The 15,762-nt window shown below is 45.8% G+C and overlaps 1 protein-coding gene across 1 annotated transcript in view; it reads left to right on the plus strand.

The window, feature by feature from the left end:
• The window catches only part of ARSG (arylsulfatase G), a 97,342-nt gene that overhangs the window by 32,957 nt on the left and 48,623 nt on the right, over positions 1 to 15,762 (plus strand). Inside the window, exon 2 of the mRNA XM_054573082.1 lies at positions 4,358 to 5,114. Coding sequence (XP_054429057.1) covers positions 4,897 to 5,114 — 218 coding nt within the window. The 5' untranslated portion in view covers positions 4,358 to 4,896. The remainder of the gene's footprint in view (positions 1 to 4,357; positions 5,115 to 15,762) is intronic.

Raw genomic sequence — 15,762 nt, forward strand, 5'->3', positions numbered from 1 at the left:
CTTACTGCTCTGCCTCAAACCCTCCAGCCTCGTCATCTGCTCAGTAAACCTGTCTTCCTCCTGACTTCCTCTGACACTTGCCATTTCTCATTGCCACTGTTTCTACAGTGGCTTCATCGCTGCCCCTTACAGAGGCCAGTCCTTTGTGCTTGCTGCCTCACAGCTTCCTCCCTTCTCCAGATCCTTCTAGAAAGATCACCTTCTCAGTGACCCCCCTCTTTGACTTTAGACCTGCTCACCCCACAATCTTGATCCTCTTCTTGCTTTGATTTTCTCGCTGTGCCATTTGTTTTATCTACCCCCAGCAAGGAAGTGCCATGAGGGCGGCAGGGTTCATGTTTCAGTCAAGGCTGAATGCACAGCACCGAGATCAAGACCTCTCAGGCGACATTTGCTGGGTAGATGACAATGCATGGGGGAGCCATTTCGGGCTACACTTGGGCAGCTGGTGCCCCAGGCCCCTCCTGGCAGCCCCCATGTGACTCCTGGCCCAGCGGGTACAATGAGCAGGTTCTGATCCATGGGTAAAACAACAGTGCTCTGCACCCAGAGACCACACTCCCCGAGTGCCTTTGTCTTTTTTGGCCCCAGCTCATCAGAAGCTTGTCACTGGGAAACAAACAGAGCCCTCTGCCAGCAAGGTCGGCTGGACCTTCTGGTTATTTCAGCTGTTTTCAAGGCTCTGCAGCAGGCGGCTTGGCCAGGGGGAGGCCCCCAGGGAGTCAGGGTCAGGTGAGGGACTTCCAGCTCTGGTATTCCGACACTGCAGAGCACATCTTCAGGTTGCCTCATCCTGTTCGCTTCTCAGCCCTTCTGGAAAACATCCCGCATGTTGGTCATGCCACTTCTATGAGCACCTTTATGTATTAACAAGCCTGGAACCTGAAGAGGGGCCAAGCTTTAGCAGACCCAGGAGTTCTGCTTTAAGGTGGGGGTCATAGGACAGGAATCACTGCAAAGCTGATTGGCAGCTAAAGTTCACTCTCCTGCTGCCCAAGGAGCAATGAGGCAAGAGCAGGGATTCATACTTGTGCACAGCAATGATCTGTCCCAGTCAGCTCTGCTCCCGTGAACAGTTGGGCCTTCCTTGTGGAGTTTGTTGAGTCAGGTGGTCAAGCACCTTCCAGCTCACTGAAGGAGGGGGGAATGCTTTATCTGCCAAAGACTTCCCCGTTTTTCCTTAGCCTACAGGAGTGTACCTTGTTTGTGTCTACTTCCTTTTCTGAGAGGGGGAAGGTGGTGGGTAAAGAAAAAATTGGGAAAGTAACGCCAGATAAAGCACTGAGCTCCAAGTCCCAGCTTGGGTCTTTTAAAAATAACCCCCTCCCCATCTTTACTGAGGTACAATTGACAAAATTTGTGTGTATTTATGGTGTATAATATGACATGTTGATTATGAAATAATTACCACAATGAAGCTAATTAATCCCCTCATGTATTACCATTTATATATTTTTTTGTGGCCCAGCAGGAAACATTTAAGATTGACCCCTTAGCAAATTTCATTTTTTTGCAGTACAATGTTATTAACCAGAGTCGTCATGCTGCGCATTAGTTCTCCAGAGGTTATTCATCCTGCGTAACTGAATGTTTGTGCCTTTGACCATCACTCCCCGTGTCCTTCCCCAATTCCCGGCTCCTGGCAAACACCGTCTACTCTCTGCTTCTATGAGTTCAACTTTTTAAGATTCCACACATAAGTGCGATCATGCAATATTTGTCTTTCTGTGCCTGGCTTATTTCACTTCGCATAATGTTTTCTGAGTTCGTCCAGGTTGTTGTAAATGACAGGATTTCTTTCTTTTTAAAAGCTGAATAATGTTCCTCTGTTTATATATACTATATATACAGCACATTTTCTTTATTCATTCATCCATTGCCGAACACTGAGCTTGTTTTCATATCTTGGCTATTGTGGAAAATGCTGCAGTGCACACAGGGTGCAGGTATCTCTTCAAAATAATTATTTCCTTTGGTTAAATACTCAAAAGTGGGACTTCTGAATCATACGGTCATTCTATTTTTAATATTCTGAGGAACCTCCATGCTGTTTCCCATAATGTCAGCTTGAATCTTTTTTTTTTTTTTCAGCTGGATCTTAAAGTCTGTGCCTTGGAGTCCATTCTTAGAATGTTTGGTTTGCCTTTTTGCTGTAATTTAAAAAAAAAATAAAGGGGGAAAGGAGTAAGTGTCTCCCTTGAAGTATGGGCATGAAGGATAATGCAGTGGAGCACTGGATAAATTAGCTTATTTCTATACTATGAAAATATTCACTATTTAATTATTCTTCTTGAAAATCCTCTAAGGAATGTTTTAGCATGGAACTCTTAGGCAAAACAATCTACAGAGGTCCAGCACAAATAACACCCTTTTCTTTATTACATAAAAGTCTTTTACAAAATCATAAGCATGTAATTCTGTAACATAGCAGTATCACATTCAAGTACACCATATGACATTTTAGGTGAAATGTTCAAATTGCTGTCCATCTCATGGGAGATATTCATGTACCCTACCAACCAAACTTGGTGATGCTACTTCTGCGGACCCTGTATGTTCCCACCTTAATTTTAGTTTCTTTCTTAAGTGAGCAGGTTTTTTGAAGTCTTTCCATGTTGAATCTTTCTGAAATGGATTATTGACCAAGAATGAGGCCACTCTAATATTCCAGGCTAAGTAGCTTTAAGAAGAAAAACTTCCTGTGATTGTTGCTCATGGTCAGAAGCCAGTGGAATGAGGCTGGGAATCAACCAGCAGGTCCACAAGTGTTTGCTGGGCTCCCTCCTTGTAAAAGTGCTCTTTCTTCTAGATAGGGAGAAGTCTTTGGGGCCTCAAGATCAACAAATACCAGTTGAATCTAATTGACTTTGAAATAATAACTCTCCTTTTAGAAAACAAAAAAAAAAAAATTGCTTTTCTGGACAATTGATTCATTGGCCTCCAGATGACCATGACTGTTTACTTGGACTTCCTTTTTATGGTGAAGTATATATCTGCCCATCCTTCTGAGCATATCTAGGTCTTCCAGAATTTACATATCTTCAACTAGCCCCATCCACTCAGTTGCCACTGGGTTGGCTTTGCCAGCTGTGCATTCCTTCCCAAGGCAGGTATCACAACTGGAGATAGACCTGCCATAACCCAGCCCTAGTAGCATCTTCATATATTACAACTTCGTTCTCCTTTAATCTTCCCCAGAGTTTGGGTGTTCAGCTGAGCTCTTTATTTGGTCCAGAATTTCAAGTTTTTTCCTCCTTACTAACTGTAGACTTAGGGCCTTTAAGTAAATCTGGGGTGATTATTTCATTTTACTTATTTTATGGTTTCTATTTACAACCCGTGTTGAAAGCATAACCTTCGATTCCTGTCTTTCAAATCCGAACCTGAATTAATGCTTTTGTGTTTCTCCCCGGAAGCCGAATCACCTCTAGTTAGGTGAAGCATCAGTTAGGGTTATCATCTCCAGTTAGGTTGGTTTTCTCCTAGGACAAGAATCAGGATGTTTTTCTTTTCTGAGCATCTTGGTAATGAAAGTCTGATTTAAAGACCAGTGTAGGACTTTCTGGGGAGCTTGTTAAAAATCAGAACCCAGGACCCAGCCTTACCTGCTGAAGCTGCATTTTGGTAAAATCCCCAGATGATTTGTATGTACATCAAAGCGTGAGAAGCACTAGTTGAGCCTGTCTTTGGACCTGGCTAATTAAAAATTAATTTTCAAGATGTAAAGGCACACAATTCTATTAAGAAATAAAGATTCTAATAAGAAATAAATCTTGTTTCAAAGATTAAGAGAGTCTACAATGAGCTGCCATAGCATTTCCACTTAGATTCTACAATAAACTTATTTCTTTACATTTCACTTTCTCGAATTTTTTGGTCAAGAATTTCATATGGCAGTATTTGTTTGTAGCATGACTGTTAGAAAGGGTTCTAATAATCAGGTTCTCATCTTTTCTTCTAGAATCTTCAGTGAGTTTGATAACGTCACAGTTAGTATGGGACCTTCTTGTGGATCGGAGAGGCATGGTAGAGGGCAGTGGCGGGGGTGGTCTCTGGGATCGCGCAGGGTGGGGTGCTGGTCCTTGCCTCACCCAGAACACTGGGCCTCAGCATTCTCATATATATAGTCAGTGGTTTGAGAGAGAAGTTGCTCTCACCTCTTTGACTGTAGGCTCATTGCAAATACTTTTATCATCACTATTTCTCAGGTGCAGAAACTGATGAACCAGTTAAATATTCAAATAACAAGAAAAGCATGTGTTGGCATGGAAAAGTGATTATTTCCTAAGCTACTGAGTACAACACAGCTGCATTGGCAGTTTTCACTCTGTTTTCTTGTCAATTTTTGTTCTTTCAGGAAACTTTACAGAAACATGAAGCCTTCGACCACCTGGAACTCAGAAACTCATTGGGGGCTGACTGCAGCTTCTAGAACGCCCAGGTGTTCTGCAGATGTGAGATTTTATCCTGCACTCACCAGCTGGAGTCCCGACCAGATGCAAGGCCTGTGCTTCGGCTCTGACATCTCTGAGCACAGAGGGGTCACTTTCTAATCAGCCACGGGGCAGTCGTTGACACTGTTGTCTGATTGTTATACACAGCCAGTCACCTTAGGGAGCTATATAGTGGGGAAGGTCAAATTTGGGAGTGCAGGTGTCCTGACTCTCTTGAACCAGGATTCTAGATGGGGGACTCATTTCTACTGCTCCCACCATCCCTGTAGGCACCACCACCACCACCAGAACTCGGGGCCGCAGCGTGCTCATCTTTACAGTGAGTGGGTTGGAATATCTTCTTGCAAAACACTGATCTCCAGGAACTCCTTGCATTGAAAGTGAGCAGAAGAGGACTCCCAGAGAAGTCTCTATTGGTGGCCTGCCATCGTTCCATACCACCATGGCCTGGCTTTCTCTAAAGGTTTTCTTGGTAGGGGTGACTTTCTTGGGAAGTCTTTATCCTCTTGTGAATTTTTGCTTCAGTGGGGAAACAAGAGGCCAGAAACCAAATTTCGTGATCATTTTGGCAGATGACATGGGGTGGGGTGACCTGGGAGCAAACTGGGCAGAAACAAAGGACACTGCCAACCTCGATAAGATGGCTGCCGAAGGAATGAGGTGAGTCTTGAGGATACTAAGTCACCTTCTTTTTGGGTGTGTTGCTCTGCCTCTTTTGGGGGGAGGACAAGGCATAAAGCATTTAAAGGGCAATATTTGGGTCCGTGTTGATTTAATTACACGATTGATTAATCTGGTATGAAACCAATACAGCTTTGTGGCGAAATCCATGAGGAATCTGTGTGTCCGTCCATCCATCCATCCATCCATCCATCCATCCATCCATCATTCTTCCATCTGGTAACATTCAGAGTCTGTGTGTTAGAGACGAGATAAAAAAAATCCTTGCCCTCGAAGTTCTTACTGTCTGGTAATGGAGGCATGTTCAATGGAAAGTAAGGATTAGGATCTAGTATGGGAGTCTGCACCTGGAATTTTTGGGGTTCGTGGGAGGGTTTGGAACCCAGCCTGGGCATTCAAGGGAGAAGGTGACCTGAATCGGGGAGGCACAGAAGGCAAGATGACTGAGGTGACGGTACTTAACAGGCACACTTACGCCACAGGGTCTGCAAAGGTGAGGGGTGTGCCTCTGAATGGATCCAAGAGCTCATAACTTTTTTTTCAAATGCTACCCCCCCATCCCTGCATAGATAGAGTATAGATAGAGTCCAGGTGTCAGCTCTCAACCCTTAAGGTTTCCTTCTCAGGCTGACCATGACCTGTCCGGCTGGCTCACATCCCCTGTGCCCTGGGTTGACTCCCCCTTGCTCAGTGGGGTCACTCCAGCTTGCTAGGCAGGACGAGGCCGGGGCACCTTGTACCCTAGAGCTTTTCCCTGAGAAACGGACACGTGGGTGCCTGCATGGGGTCTCTCACCTTTCTAGTCCATCCTCCTCTTAGCCAGGGTGAACTTGGTAGAACCACTTCCCTGCTTCCAGCCCTTCAGAGTCATTTTGTGTCCCTGAGAATAAAATCAAAACTCCACAAACAGCAGCTTACGAGACGAGACGCGCCCCTGCGCCAGGGGTCTCTGCACCGTGGCCCCTCTGGCTGGCCGCTGCCATCAGTGGTTGCCTTCCTCTTTTTGGGGCCTCACCCATGTGATTAGTTCTTCCTGGTGTACCTCCCACTTATTTAATTAGTTCCTACTCGCCGTCTGGGTTCTGATTCCATGCAAGGTCCCCAGCAAAGCCTGCCCCGCGGTCTCGGGCGTGCTCTCCTGTCACCCCTTCTGCTCTCCCTGGGGGTCGTTAAACCGTCTGACCGCCTGTGGTGGGTTCTGTAGCATCCTCCCCAAGTCCGTGTTTGCCCAGAACCTCAGAACAGGACCTTATTTGATAACAGGGTCTTTGCAAATGTAATTAAGGATTTTGATGATGTCAGATAGGATTTAGGGCGGGTCCTAAATCCAATGACTCGTGTTCTTAGAAGAGGAGAGGACAGAGACACACAGAAGAGAAGGTGATGATGTGACGATGGAGGCATTGACAAGCCGACAGTACCAAGGCTCGCTGGCAACCACAGGAAGCTGGGAGACAGGCGCGGAGCCAGTTTTCTGAGCTTCCAGAGCGAACCACCCTTGTAGACATCTGGATTTCAGACTTCTCACCTCCTGAACTGGGAGAGAATCAATTGATGTCATTTTAAGCCCTCTAGTTTGTGGTAATTTGTTATGTCAGCCCCAGAGAATTCATACACCTCTGTTCTAGCTCTGGGCTCCAGGAAGAGACATGCCTTATCTATTCTTCCCCCTTTATCTTCCTAGCCTATAGCACATGCTTGCACATAATAGACAATTCATAAATCTTTGTCTATCAATAAATGGGCTTTAGGAATCCATGATGCCTCAAAATGTGCCCCCCCCCAAATTTTCCACATAGGAATTTTTACTGGAGAAAAAGTTAGAATCTATACCATTTACCAGATCTTCAAAGGGAAATGGGTTGCCAAATGCTTAGGAATTTCTGCTTTTAGTTCTGAGTGGGTTAGTGGGGAAATAGGAAGCCCATTACTTAAACTGACTTTTGGGAAGCCCTGACGTTCTTCCTTGGAGGTCTTCTTACCTGCAAGCTCTTGTCGTGAGCAGAAGGGGCCCCTCAGGGGCCTGATGCAAACACAGCTTGGTGGGCTCTCCTATTTTTTCTCCCATGAATGAAAATATTTTCTCCATGTGAGCCTTGTGATGGGCCGGCAGACAGCCCTCTGGCCCGAGGCTTTTCACGGGGCTTTGTTGACAGGAAGGCGGGCTTCCTGTGAGGCCAGGGATTAATCTTTCCCTGGCTTCTCCCCTGCCTACTCAGGGCCAGTGGGGAATCATGACCTTCAGACCAGAACTCTCGTACTGCCAAACAGGGTGACTTGAGAACGTATCTTTTGTCTTTTTAAAAAATTAGCATATTGGTTTCCTAGGACTGACAGGACAAATTACTGCAAACTGGGTGGCTTAAAGCTACACAAATTTATCCCTTCACAATTCCAAAGTCTAGAAGTCCTAAATCGGGTGTCGGCAGGGTTGGTTTCTTCTGGAAGCTTTGAGGGTGAATCTGTTCATGCCCCTCTCTTCTGTCTTCCAGGGGTTGCTGGCAGTCCTTGGCCTGCCTTGGTTTATAGACACAGCACTCCATTCTCTGCTTCCGCTGTTACGTGGTATTCTCCCTGCATGTGCCTGTCTAAACTGCTCTCTTAGAAGGACACCAGTCATTGGATTTAAGACCCATCCTAATCCAATATGACCTCATCTCAACTTGATTACATCTGCAAAGACCCTATTTCCAAATAAGGTCACATTCATAGGTTCTAGATAGACATGAAATTTGGGGAGTGAGGCACTATTCAACCCAGCAGAAATAGCTATACTACGTATAATTTAGCCTTCAAAGCAGTGAACATTTATTGGGCACCTGCTTTGTTGCAGGTTATGTTAGGAACAGAGGTAAAGATGGCCTCCAGGGCTTAAAACTGCACCTAGCTTATGGTAGGTCCTCAAACATGTTTGTTCACGTGTTTTGACTCCTGGATCTAACTTTCTGGACATGCATAGATGAGTTCACTGCAGCATGGGGTCTGGAACCAGGCTGTCCAGGTCTTTCACTTACTAGCTGAGATACTTGGCTCATATACTGAACTTCTCTGGGCCTCAGTTTGCTCATCTCTAAAATGGGACAAAAATGACCTACTTCATAGGGTCATTTTGAGGATGAAATGAGTTAAGCAATATAAGGTAAAAGAAGAGTCCCTGGCACATATTGGTGCTTGGTGGCTGTGTGCTCTTATTGTCCCCCAGGACATAAGCTCTGCTGCCCTGCTTTCCCCCATGTTCCCCTGCCCCGGCAGGACCTTCTCTGACTGGGCCCTGTCTCCCATCCCTTCCCAAGCTGGGCCATAGAACTTGGCTGCCCTCTCAGAATCTGCTTGATTCCACCACCAGACACTGTTAGTTTCTTTGTTGTTGTTGTTTTAACCTGGCCACGACACATGCAATTTGCCAAATGTGTGGACCGCCTAGGCACCATTCACAACATAATTATGGTGCCATCATTGTTGCAGAACAAAGGAACCGTTAGGAGGAGACAAGAATTTTTGGCATCTCAGTTTTGGCATCCTCTCAGAGTTCCTGAGCTCCACTTGCATGGAGATAAAATAGGATTGTGGTCTAAAACCCCAGGACCTTGAGCTCATTTGCAGTGTCTCAGAGCATCCACCTCACATATCATATAGGGGAAACTGAGGCTCAGAGAGAAATGAAGTGTTTTTACTATCATAGCCAGCTCTCTAACATGTGGGGGTAGGTCGTCTAGTTTGCAGATTCAACCCATTAAAAATTATGTCAGATAATTATGGAAAAAAATAAAAGCTGCCATAAAGCAGGCGTCATCGTTCGGAGCTCGCTCGGGTCAGTGACTGCCCACGTGTGCACAGGGAGGCTGCAGTACCCTTGCACTTGTCATTGGGTCCACTGGCCAACATGTTGTGCCCTTGACCTCATGGGCTGTCATTTTGCCAGTGTCCTGTATACATCTGAGCTGGACAGTGCTGGTGAACATTTGAAAGTTACAAAAGATATGATAACCTGAGAAAATCAAAGTGTTGGAATTTAAATGAAAATGCCAGTGATTAGTAATAAACTACACCTTAAGCTTTCCAAGCAGTTAGAAAACTTGCATGATAACGTAGGATAGAGGAATGAATCGCTTATGCTGTAAGGAAGATGGCAAGTGCATTTCACTGGCATCTCTTCCAGCTCTTCAAGTAGCCTGAAAAATAGGGAAATCATTTTAATCATTAGGAGAACCCAGTGAACGATCTTGATACTTCAGCACTTGTCTGGTACTTGTGGGCAGCACATCCAGGAAGGCCAGTGCTAGTTTCACCTGATAGGAACAAGTGATGTATTCCTTGGAAATTCTCAGGTTAAGAAGTAACTTGCATTAAGTCTCCTCTCTGGGCAGCTGGATTCAGGCAGTGACTTAGGGTGTCCAAACTGGAGTTTGAGCACTTGAGTAGTCATGACCCACAGGTCACCTTGGAGGGAGAGAAGGATGACCAGTGATGGGGAGAAGTGGTCCCAGCCAGCAAAGCCAGGTTCTGCCCACTCAATTCAAATTGTCTGCTAGCCTGGCTCAGAAGTGGGGTTGACCATGTGGTATATTGTAAATACATTTACATAGGTGAATGGACTTGCAATATGTTAGCTTTCCACCGTGAATTCTCTCCCTTCCTGCTTCACGTCTTCTCTGCCAATAACTTGATTTTGCATAAAGTCAGTGCTATTGCTGAGTGTTATAGGCAGTGGCTTAGCTGAAAATCAAAGCTCAGTATTCACCACTGGAAGGTCAGAGGCTCTCAGGGGCTTGAGGCTGTTTCTAAAAAGAGCCTCAGCAGGGAATGAGTTGAACTGTCAGTTCAGTCAAACACCTGATTTGATTTTTGTTCTCAGCATTGGCTTTTGCAAAAAGTCGTCCGTCCTGTTACCTTTCAGGATTTTCTCAGCCCTCCTGCTGCCCTTGGGGTTTTGCCATAACCTAAAGGAAGATGAGAACCAGGCTGGTGCTCAGAACGGCAGGGGACTGTGATGAGGTCTTGAGGTCCAGGGGACACCGTGAGAGCTAGGGCAGGAAGAACTCTCTGAAGAGGACTTATTAGGGAGAAAGACCTTTCCACTGCCATGTAAATTCCCTTCTGGCTTTATCCTCCTTCCCCCTACAGTAATTCAGATTCAGGGTTGAGGACCCTCACCAGGGAGGTATCTCCTTGTCCTGTGACCTTCATCATTAACTCTGAGATGTTTGCTTTGGGACACCCCCACCTTCCTTTTCCTTGTAGTCTCTCAGCATCATGGCAAAGAGGCAGTTTTACCTCTTTGCCCTTGAGTAAGGAGGTCAAGTAGACATAAACAACATGTAATGCCCACTTGGGACAAGGTGAAGTCTTTAGAAATGGCACAGTGGGTTTTAATCTTGTGGCTCTGTTTAATAGATGGGGACATAAAGGAACATGATGATCTAGATGGCAGCTAATCTTAGAGAAAAGGATCTGAAATATTAACCAGTGAGGCTTTGGTGCCAGCTTGCTTCACAACTGCACGTTCAAAGTAGCCTGTCCAGTGGCTATCATTCATTCCATTTTTCAGCCTCCCAACTACATTCATTCAACAATGAATCTCTACTAAGAGCAAATCATGAGACAAACGTTGGGAGACCTGCCCCTCAGCGGCTTACAATCTGGTGGCAAATAAAAACAAGAAAACCAGCATTTAGAATGCACAAGGGTGATGCGCTGTCAGAGCAGGGTTTCCTGACATATGTCTCACCTTTAATAACCTGAGTTGACATCCTGGGTGATGGAATGAGCACATTATTTACAGATTGGTCACAGTCAAGAATGAAGAAAGCTTCATGCTGGGCTTCTCGCCTTTGCGTGATAAAGCTCAGAGCTAAAATCATGTTAGAGATAGTGCTGTGGGACTGTAAGAAAAGAAAGGTCACTTTTTTTAGAGGGAAGCCAAGAGGTAGTCAATAAAGTTTATCTGTTAGTACCTGAATGCTGAGACCTTAATGATGAGTAGGAATTGGCCAGAAGAAGGGGGAGGAGGGAGTGTTGTAGGCAGGGAGAAAAGCATAAACAAAAACCCAGAACTGAAAAGTGCCCTGTTCACTGACAGATATTCCCAGAGGCTCCCCCGGTACTATCCTGGGTGCTGGGAATATATGTGATCCACACAATAAAAAACTCTCACTCTCCTGGGGCCTGCCTGCATTCTGGTGCTTGAGTATGGCTGGGACAGGGAGCGTGAGGCTGAACTAATGGACAGGCAGCTGGTGAGGGACATCCTGTGCACGCTCAAGTGTTTGGACTGGATCCCAAAGGCCGTGGGGCGCCCAGAGCACTGAAATCATCGACCTGCATTTAAGATGGATTGTTCCAGCTTACTAGAGGTGGTTCACTCTGGTGGCTTGGAGGGCAGGGGGTATATTTCAGGCGCCTCCTGGATGGCTTGGCTCACGGTTGTGGCAATGGGGAGAAGTGTCCGGTCTAGGAGGCCGTGAGATGCCTGTGTGTGCAGTGTGTTTTCATGTACCTTGTGTGTGTCCTTCCTAGAGTGTGAACGTGCACATACTCACAAGGAAAATGTGAAGAGGAAAGGAAAAAATTGCCAAGGATCATATCAGGTTCAACTGTCAGGAACCTTTTTTTTTTTTTTTTAAGATCAAGAGTATGAGTAGATGTATGACTGAATGAATGAGTAAACAAAACACACACACTTTGCAGTTTGCTGCCACATTTGCTTGTAATTTACAAAGGGCCAGCATCCTGGATATCTCAGTTATCCCACGTAACAACCCCCTGGAGGAAGACGCGACTGTCTTCCCATTTAACAGAAGGAAACATGGGGGCTGAGGTGAGCTGGTGTGTCTAAGTCCTGCTTTAGCGTATTTTTAGTTCTCACTTCCCATCCCTGTCCCTCTACCCACAAAGGCCACAGCAAATGATTTTTAAAAACTGTTTCCACCTCCAAGCCTTTAAATTATGAATGGAGCAAAGATAGTTTTTATTCCAGTCACACAGCAATTTAGAGAGTTGCCACAGAAGACCTCATCATCTATTTTAAATTCCTTATAAATGAGGGCTGAACATGCTTAACTTTGCAATGTTATGTCTCTCCAGGGCTCTCGGGGTGGCATTTCCAGCACTAACGTTCCCTGATTCTAATACACGTAATTTATGCAATGGCAAGTTGCTTTGGTTTCCGTCTGGCTGTGTCTTAATTTAAGCTGATTTTCCCGTTAACAGGCTGCTGTAATGTCTGGCTCTGTGTTTCCATCTTTGCTTTACAATGCATTTTCAGACTTTAATTAGGACCCCTGTTGGTGAACTGGCCTGAGCCTGCCCAGATAGATCTGGGGAAAAACAAAAGATGCTTTCCAAAGAGCAAGCCCATTTTATTACTTATTAATTAGTCCCTGCCAAATGGAGACAGAGGTGGGCGAGGGGGAAAGGTGACATGCAGGTCAATTCATAGGGTTGTGTGGGATGTTGTTAAATTTTTTTTTTTTTTCTTGAGAGGAGTATAGTCAGGGCTCTCCAAAAACTTGGAAATAAAGGAAATAAGATTGTTTCTGAGAGTTAAGCTCTGAACTTTATCACACAGCAGGGAATGAATTGAGCCCTAGAAACATCAGCTTAAGCGATTATGTGGTAAGTGGACTAACGTGTTTTTTCCAATCAAACGACATGGGCCTCTCTGTCTTCCAGTTTTGTTTGTTCATCCACCAGATTTTGCTGGAGCAGCTCCATCCCAGCAAGGCACCCTGCTTGGGACTGGAGTTGCAACTCTAACCCCCATCTTCCCAGATCCTACAGTCTGGAAAGAAACTTGAAGCTACATCTTGCTGTAGAAATGTGCTGCAGTTGTTTCCAAAGTGATGGCATTAACATGGCCAAGGAGAGACCACATTCAGGACGGTCGTGAAAAACAGGCAAGCGGGGTCAGGATCGCCATGTATTTTTGGCACTGCCCAGGTGTATTAGCTTGGGCTGCTGTAACAAATACAATAGAGTGGTTGCTTAAACAATCAACATTTATTTTTTTAGTTTTGAAGGCTGGGAAGTCCATGCTCAGGTTCTGCTAATGGCCTTCTTCCTGGATGGCAGATGGCCAACCTCTCTTTGTGTCCTCACATGGAGGGTAGAGAGAGAGCTCGAGTTTCCTCTTCTTAAAAGGTCACTAATCCCATCACGGGATCTCTACCCTCATGACTTCCTCTGAACCTGATCACCCCAAAGGCCCCATCTCCGAAAACCATCACTTTGGTATTTTAGTGTATGTATTTGGGGGGACACAGACATTCAGTCTGTGGCACCAGGAGAGAAGAAATCATGGTCAGCAGCCTGTGAGCATCCTAGGTCCCCTGGCAAAGTCCATCCACAATGGACAAAAGTCCCTTAGCAACTGAAGGGCTTTCTCTGTGGTCCATCTGAAATCCCTTCGCTTTCATTAACTCCACACTCACCAGGGCAAACTTCAGATTCTGATTTCCTATGTAATTTGTGACCACTGACTCTCTGGTTTCCGTGTCCACCCCTGGAAGTCAGTTGGGAAATGGGCATTCTTGTGTTTCTCTCTGGTTCCCAGGGTTGTGCGGAAGTGAGTGAAGCTTTGGGGCTGACAGCACTCAGGGTGAGTCGTGGGACCTCCTCAGCCCGAGACCAGTGAGCGTGGGGCAGGGAACAGGTACAAGAGGCACGTGGAAGAGGAGGGGGAGGAGGGGTGGAGGCACCACAGGAAGACACAACTGGTGATGGCTCTAGTAAATGCTCTGATGTCAGATGATAGATGGCTACATTCAGACATGAAAAGGCTGCAGAAAATTCACGTGTTCTAGAGGTGAAAGTCAAGACTCATCCTCCTGGGGGATGAGGAAAGGCTTTGTGACAGTAGTAAGGTTTGAAGGATAGGTGGGAATTTGGAAGGGCAAGATGAGGGGAAAGCACTCTGGGCTGAGGTACAGCAGAGTCAAGCTGTTGAACTGGAGGTGCGAGGGGAGGGAGGAAGGGATGTGAGATCTTCTAGGAATTAGAGTCCTGTTGGGCTGAACTCTGGGCTTATATAGAGTGGTGTATTAGTTTCCTGGAGCTGCCATAGGAAAGGACCACAAAATGAGTGGCTTAAAACAACAGAAATTTATTCTCACCATTCTGGAGGCTGGAAGTTAAAAATCAAGGTGTTGGCAGAGCTATGTTCCCTCTGAAGCTCTGGCAGAATTCCTTCCTTGCCTTTTCTAGCTCCCGGTAGCCCCAGGCGTTCCTTAGCCCATAGGCAGTGTAACTCCAATCCTTGCCTCTGTTGCCACATGGCCACCCTCCCTCTGTGTGTTTCTGTGTTTGCAAGTGGCACCCTCTCTGTGTCTCTCTCTTATAAGTACACTAGTTATACTGGGTTAAGGACTCACCTTGCTCCAGTAGAACCTCAACTTCCCTAATCTCTACAATGACTGTTTCTAAATGAGGTCACATTCTGAGGTATGGAGGTTAGGACCACAGTGTATCCTTTTGAGAGACACAATTCAACCCAGAGCAGGCAGCAGTGACTCAGAAGGCTGAAGAGGTAGGATGAACCAGAGCATGGGAGATACCGGTGGCCACGCAGAAGGAAGTCACTGAAAACCTGGGGCTGAGGGATGGCGTGGCTCATCAGTGTGCTATGAGTTGGAGAGAGTGAGCCTGGCATCGTGGAAGGTCCCTGATTGAGGTGAGGCACAATGACCATGTTGATGGCATCATGGGAGTGGGAGGATCTGAAGGAGTCAGGAACTGGTGCAGATACTTGAAGGCGTACTCTAGCCGGTTTGACCAGGGAGGGAGTAGACGCAGGCTTTGGGAGGGAGGACTCTGAGCTTGGCTCCATGCACACTGAGGCCAGGGTGACCTGCAACATGGGTGTGGCAGTGAGTATGATGCCCATGTAGTATCAACAGCAACTCACCCCTGGAAGTCCAGCCACTTACGCCCTGCTCACTGCTCCCCTACTATTCCTGGGATGTTCTTTTTCTCCTCAATTAGCTGGTTATGACAGTAATCATATTGGCTATCATGAGTTTTAAAAAAAACCTACTCTGTTCCTCAAGGTCTGCTCAGCACTTCATATGCATCATCCCATTAAATCCCTGAAATAACCTGGCGATGTAGGTATGGTTATACCATTTTGCAGAGGAAGATACCAAGATGTAGGTTAAGTTACTTGTTTAGTCTCACGCCAGAGGAACTGGGGCTGGATTTAACCCCAGTTGTTTGTCCACACTGGTACCCTTCTCACAGCTGCCTCCAGTAACACTTTCTTTGTATTTCTTGCATGGAGCTCATCTTATTTTTTCTTCCCAGATATGTCTTGACACTTCTTTTTTTTCTTAATATATATTTTATTGATTATGCTATTACAGTTGTCCCATTTTTTTCTCCCCTTTCTTCCCCTCCATGCTGTACCCCCTCTAGCACCAGCATTTCCCCCACCCCTTAATTCATGTCCATGGGTCATACATATAACATACAAGTTCTTTGGCTTCTCCATTTCCTACACTGTTCTTAACCTCCCCCTGTCTATTTTGCTCCTACCAGTTATGCTTTTTATTCCCTGTACCTTTCCCCCTATTCTCCCCCTCCCCTCTGCTCTCCATTTCTGTAATTCTGCCTGTTCTAGTTGATTGCTTAGTTT

The sequence above is a fragment of the Pteronotus mesoamericanus genome, unplaced genomic scaffold (genome assembly GCF_021234165.1).
Source record: "Pteronotus mesoamericanus isolate MK-2021 breed Mesoamerican mustached bat unplaced genomic scaffold, CSHL_Meso_final contig_246, whole genome shotgun sequence".
Classification (NCBI taxonomy): domain Eukaryota; kingdom Metazoa; phylum Chordata; class Mammalia; order Chiroptera; family Mormoopidae; genus Pteronotus; species Pteronotus mesoamericanus.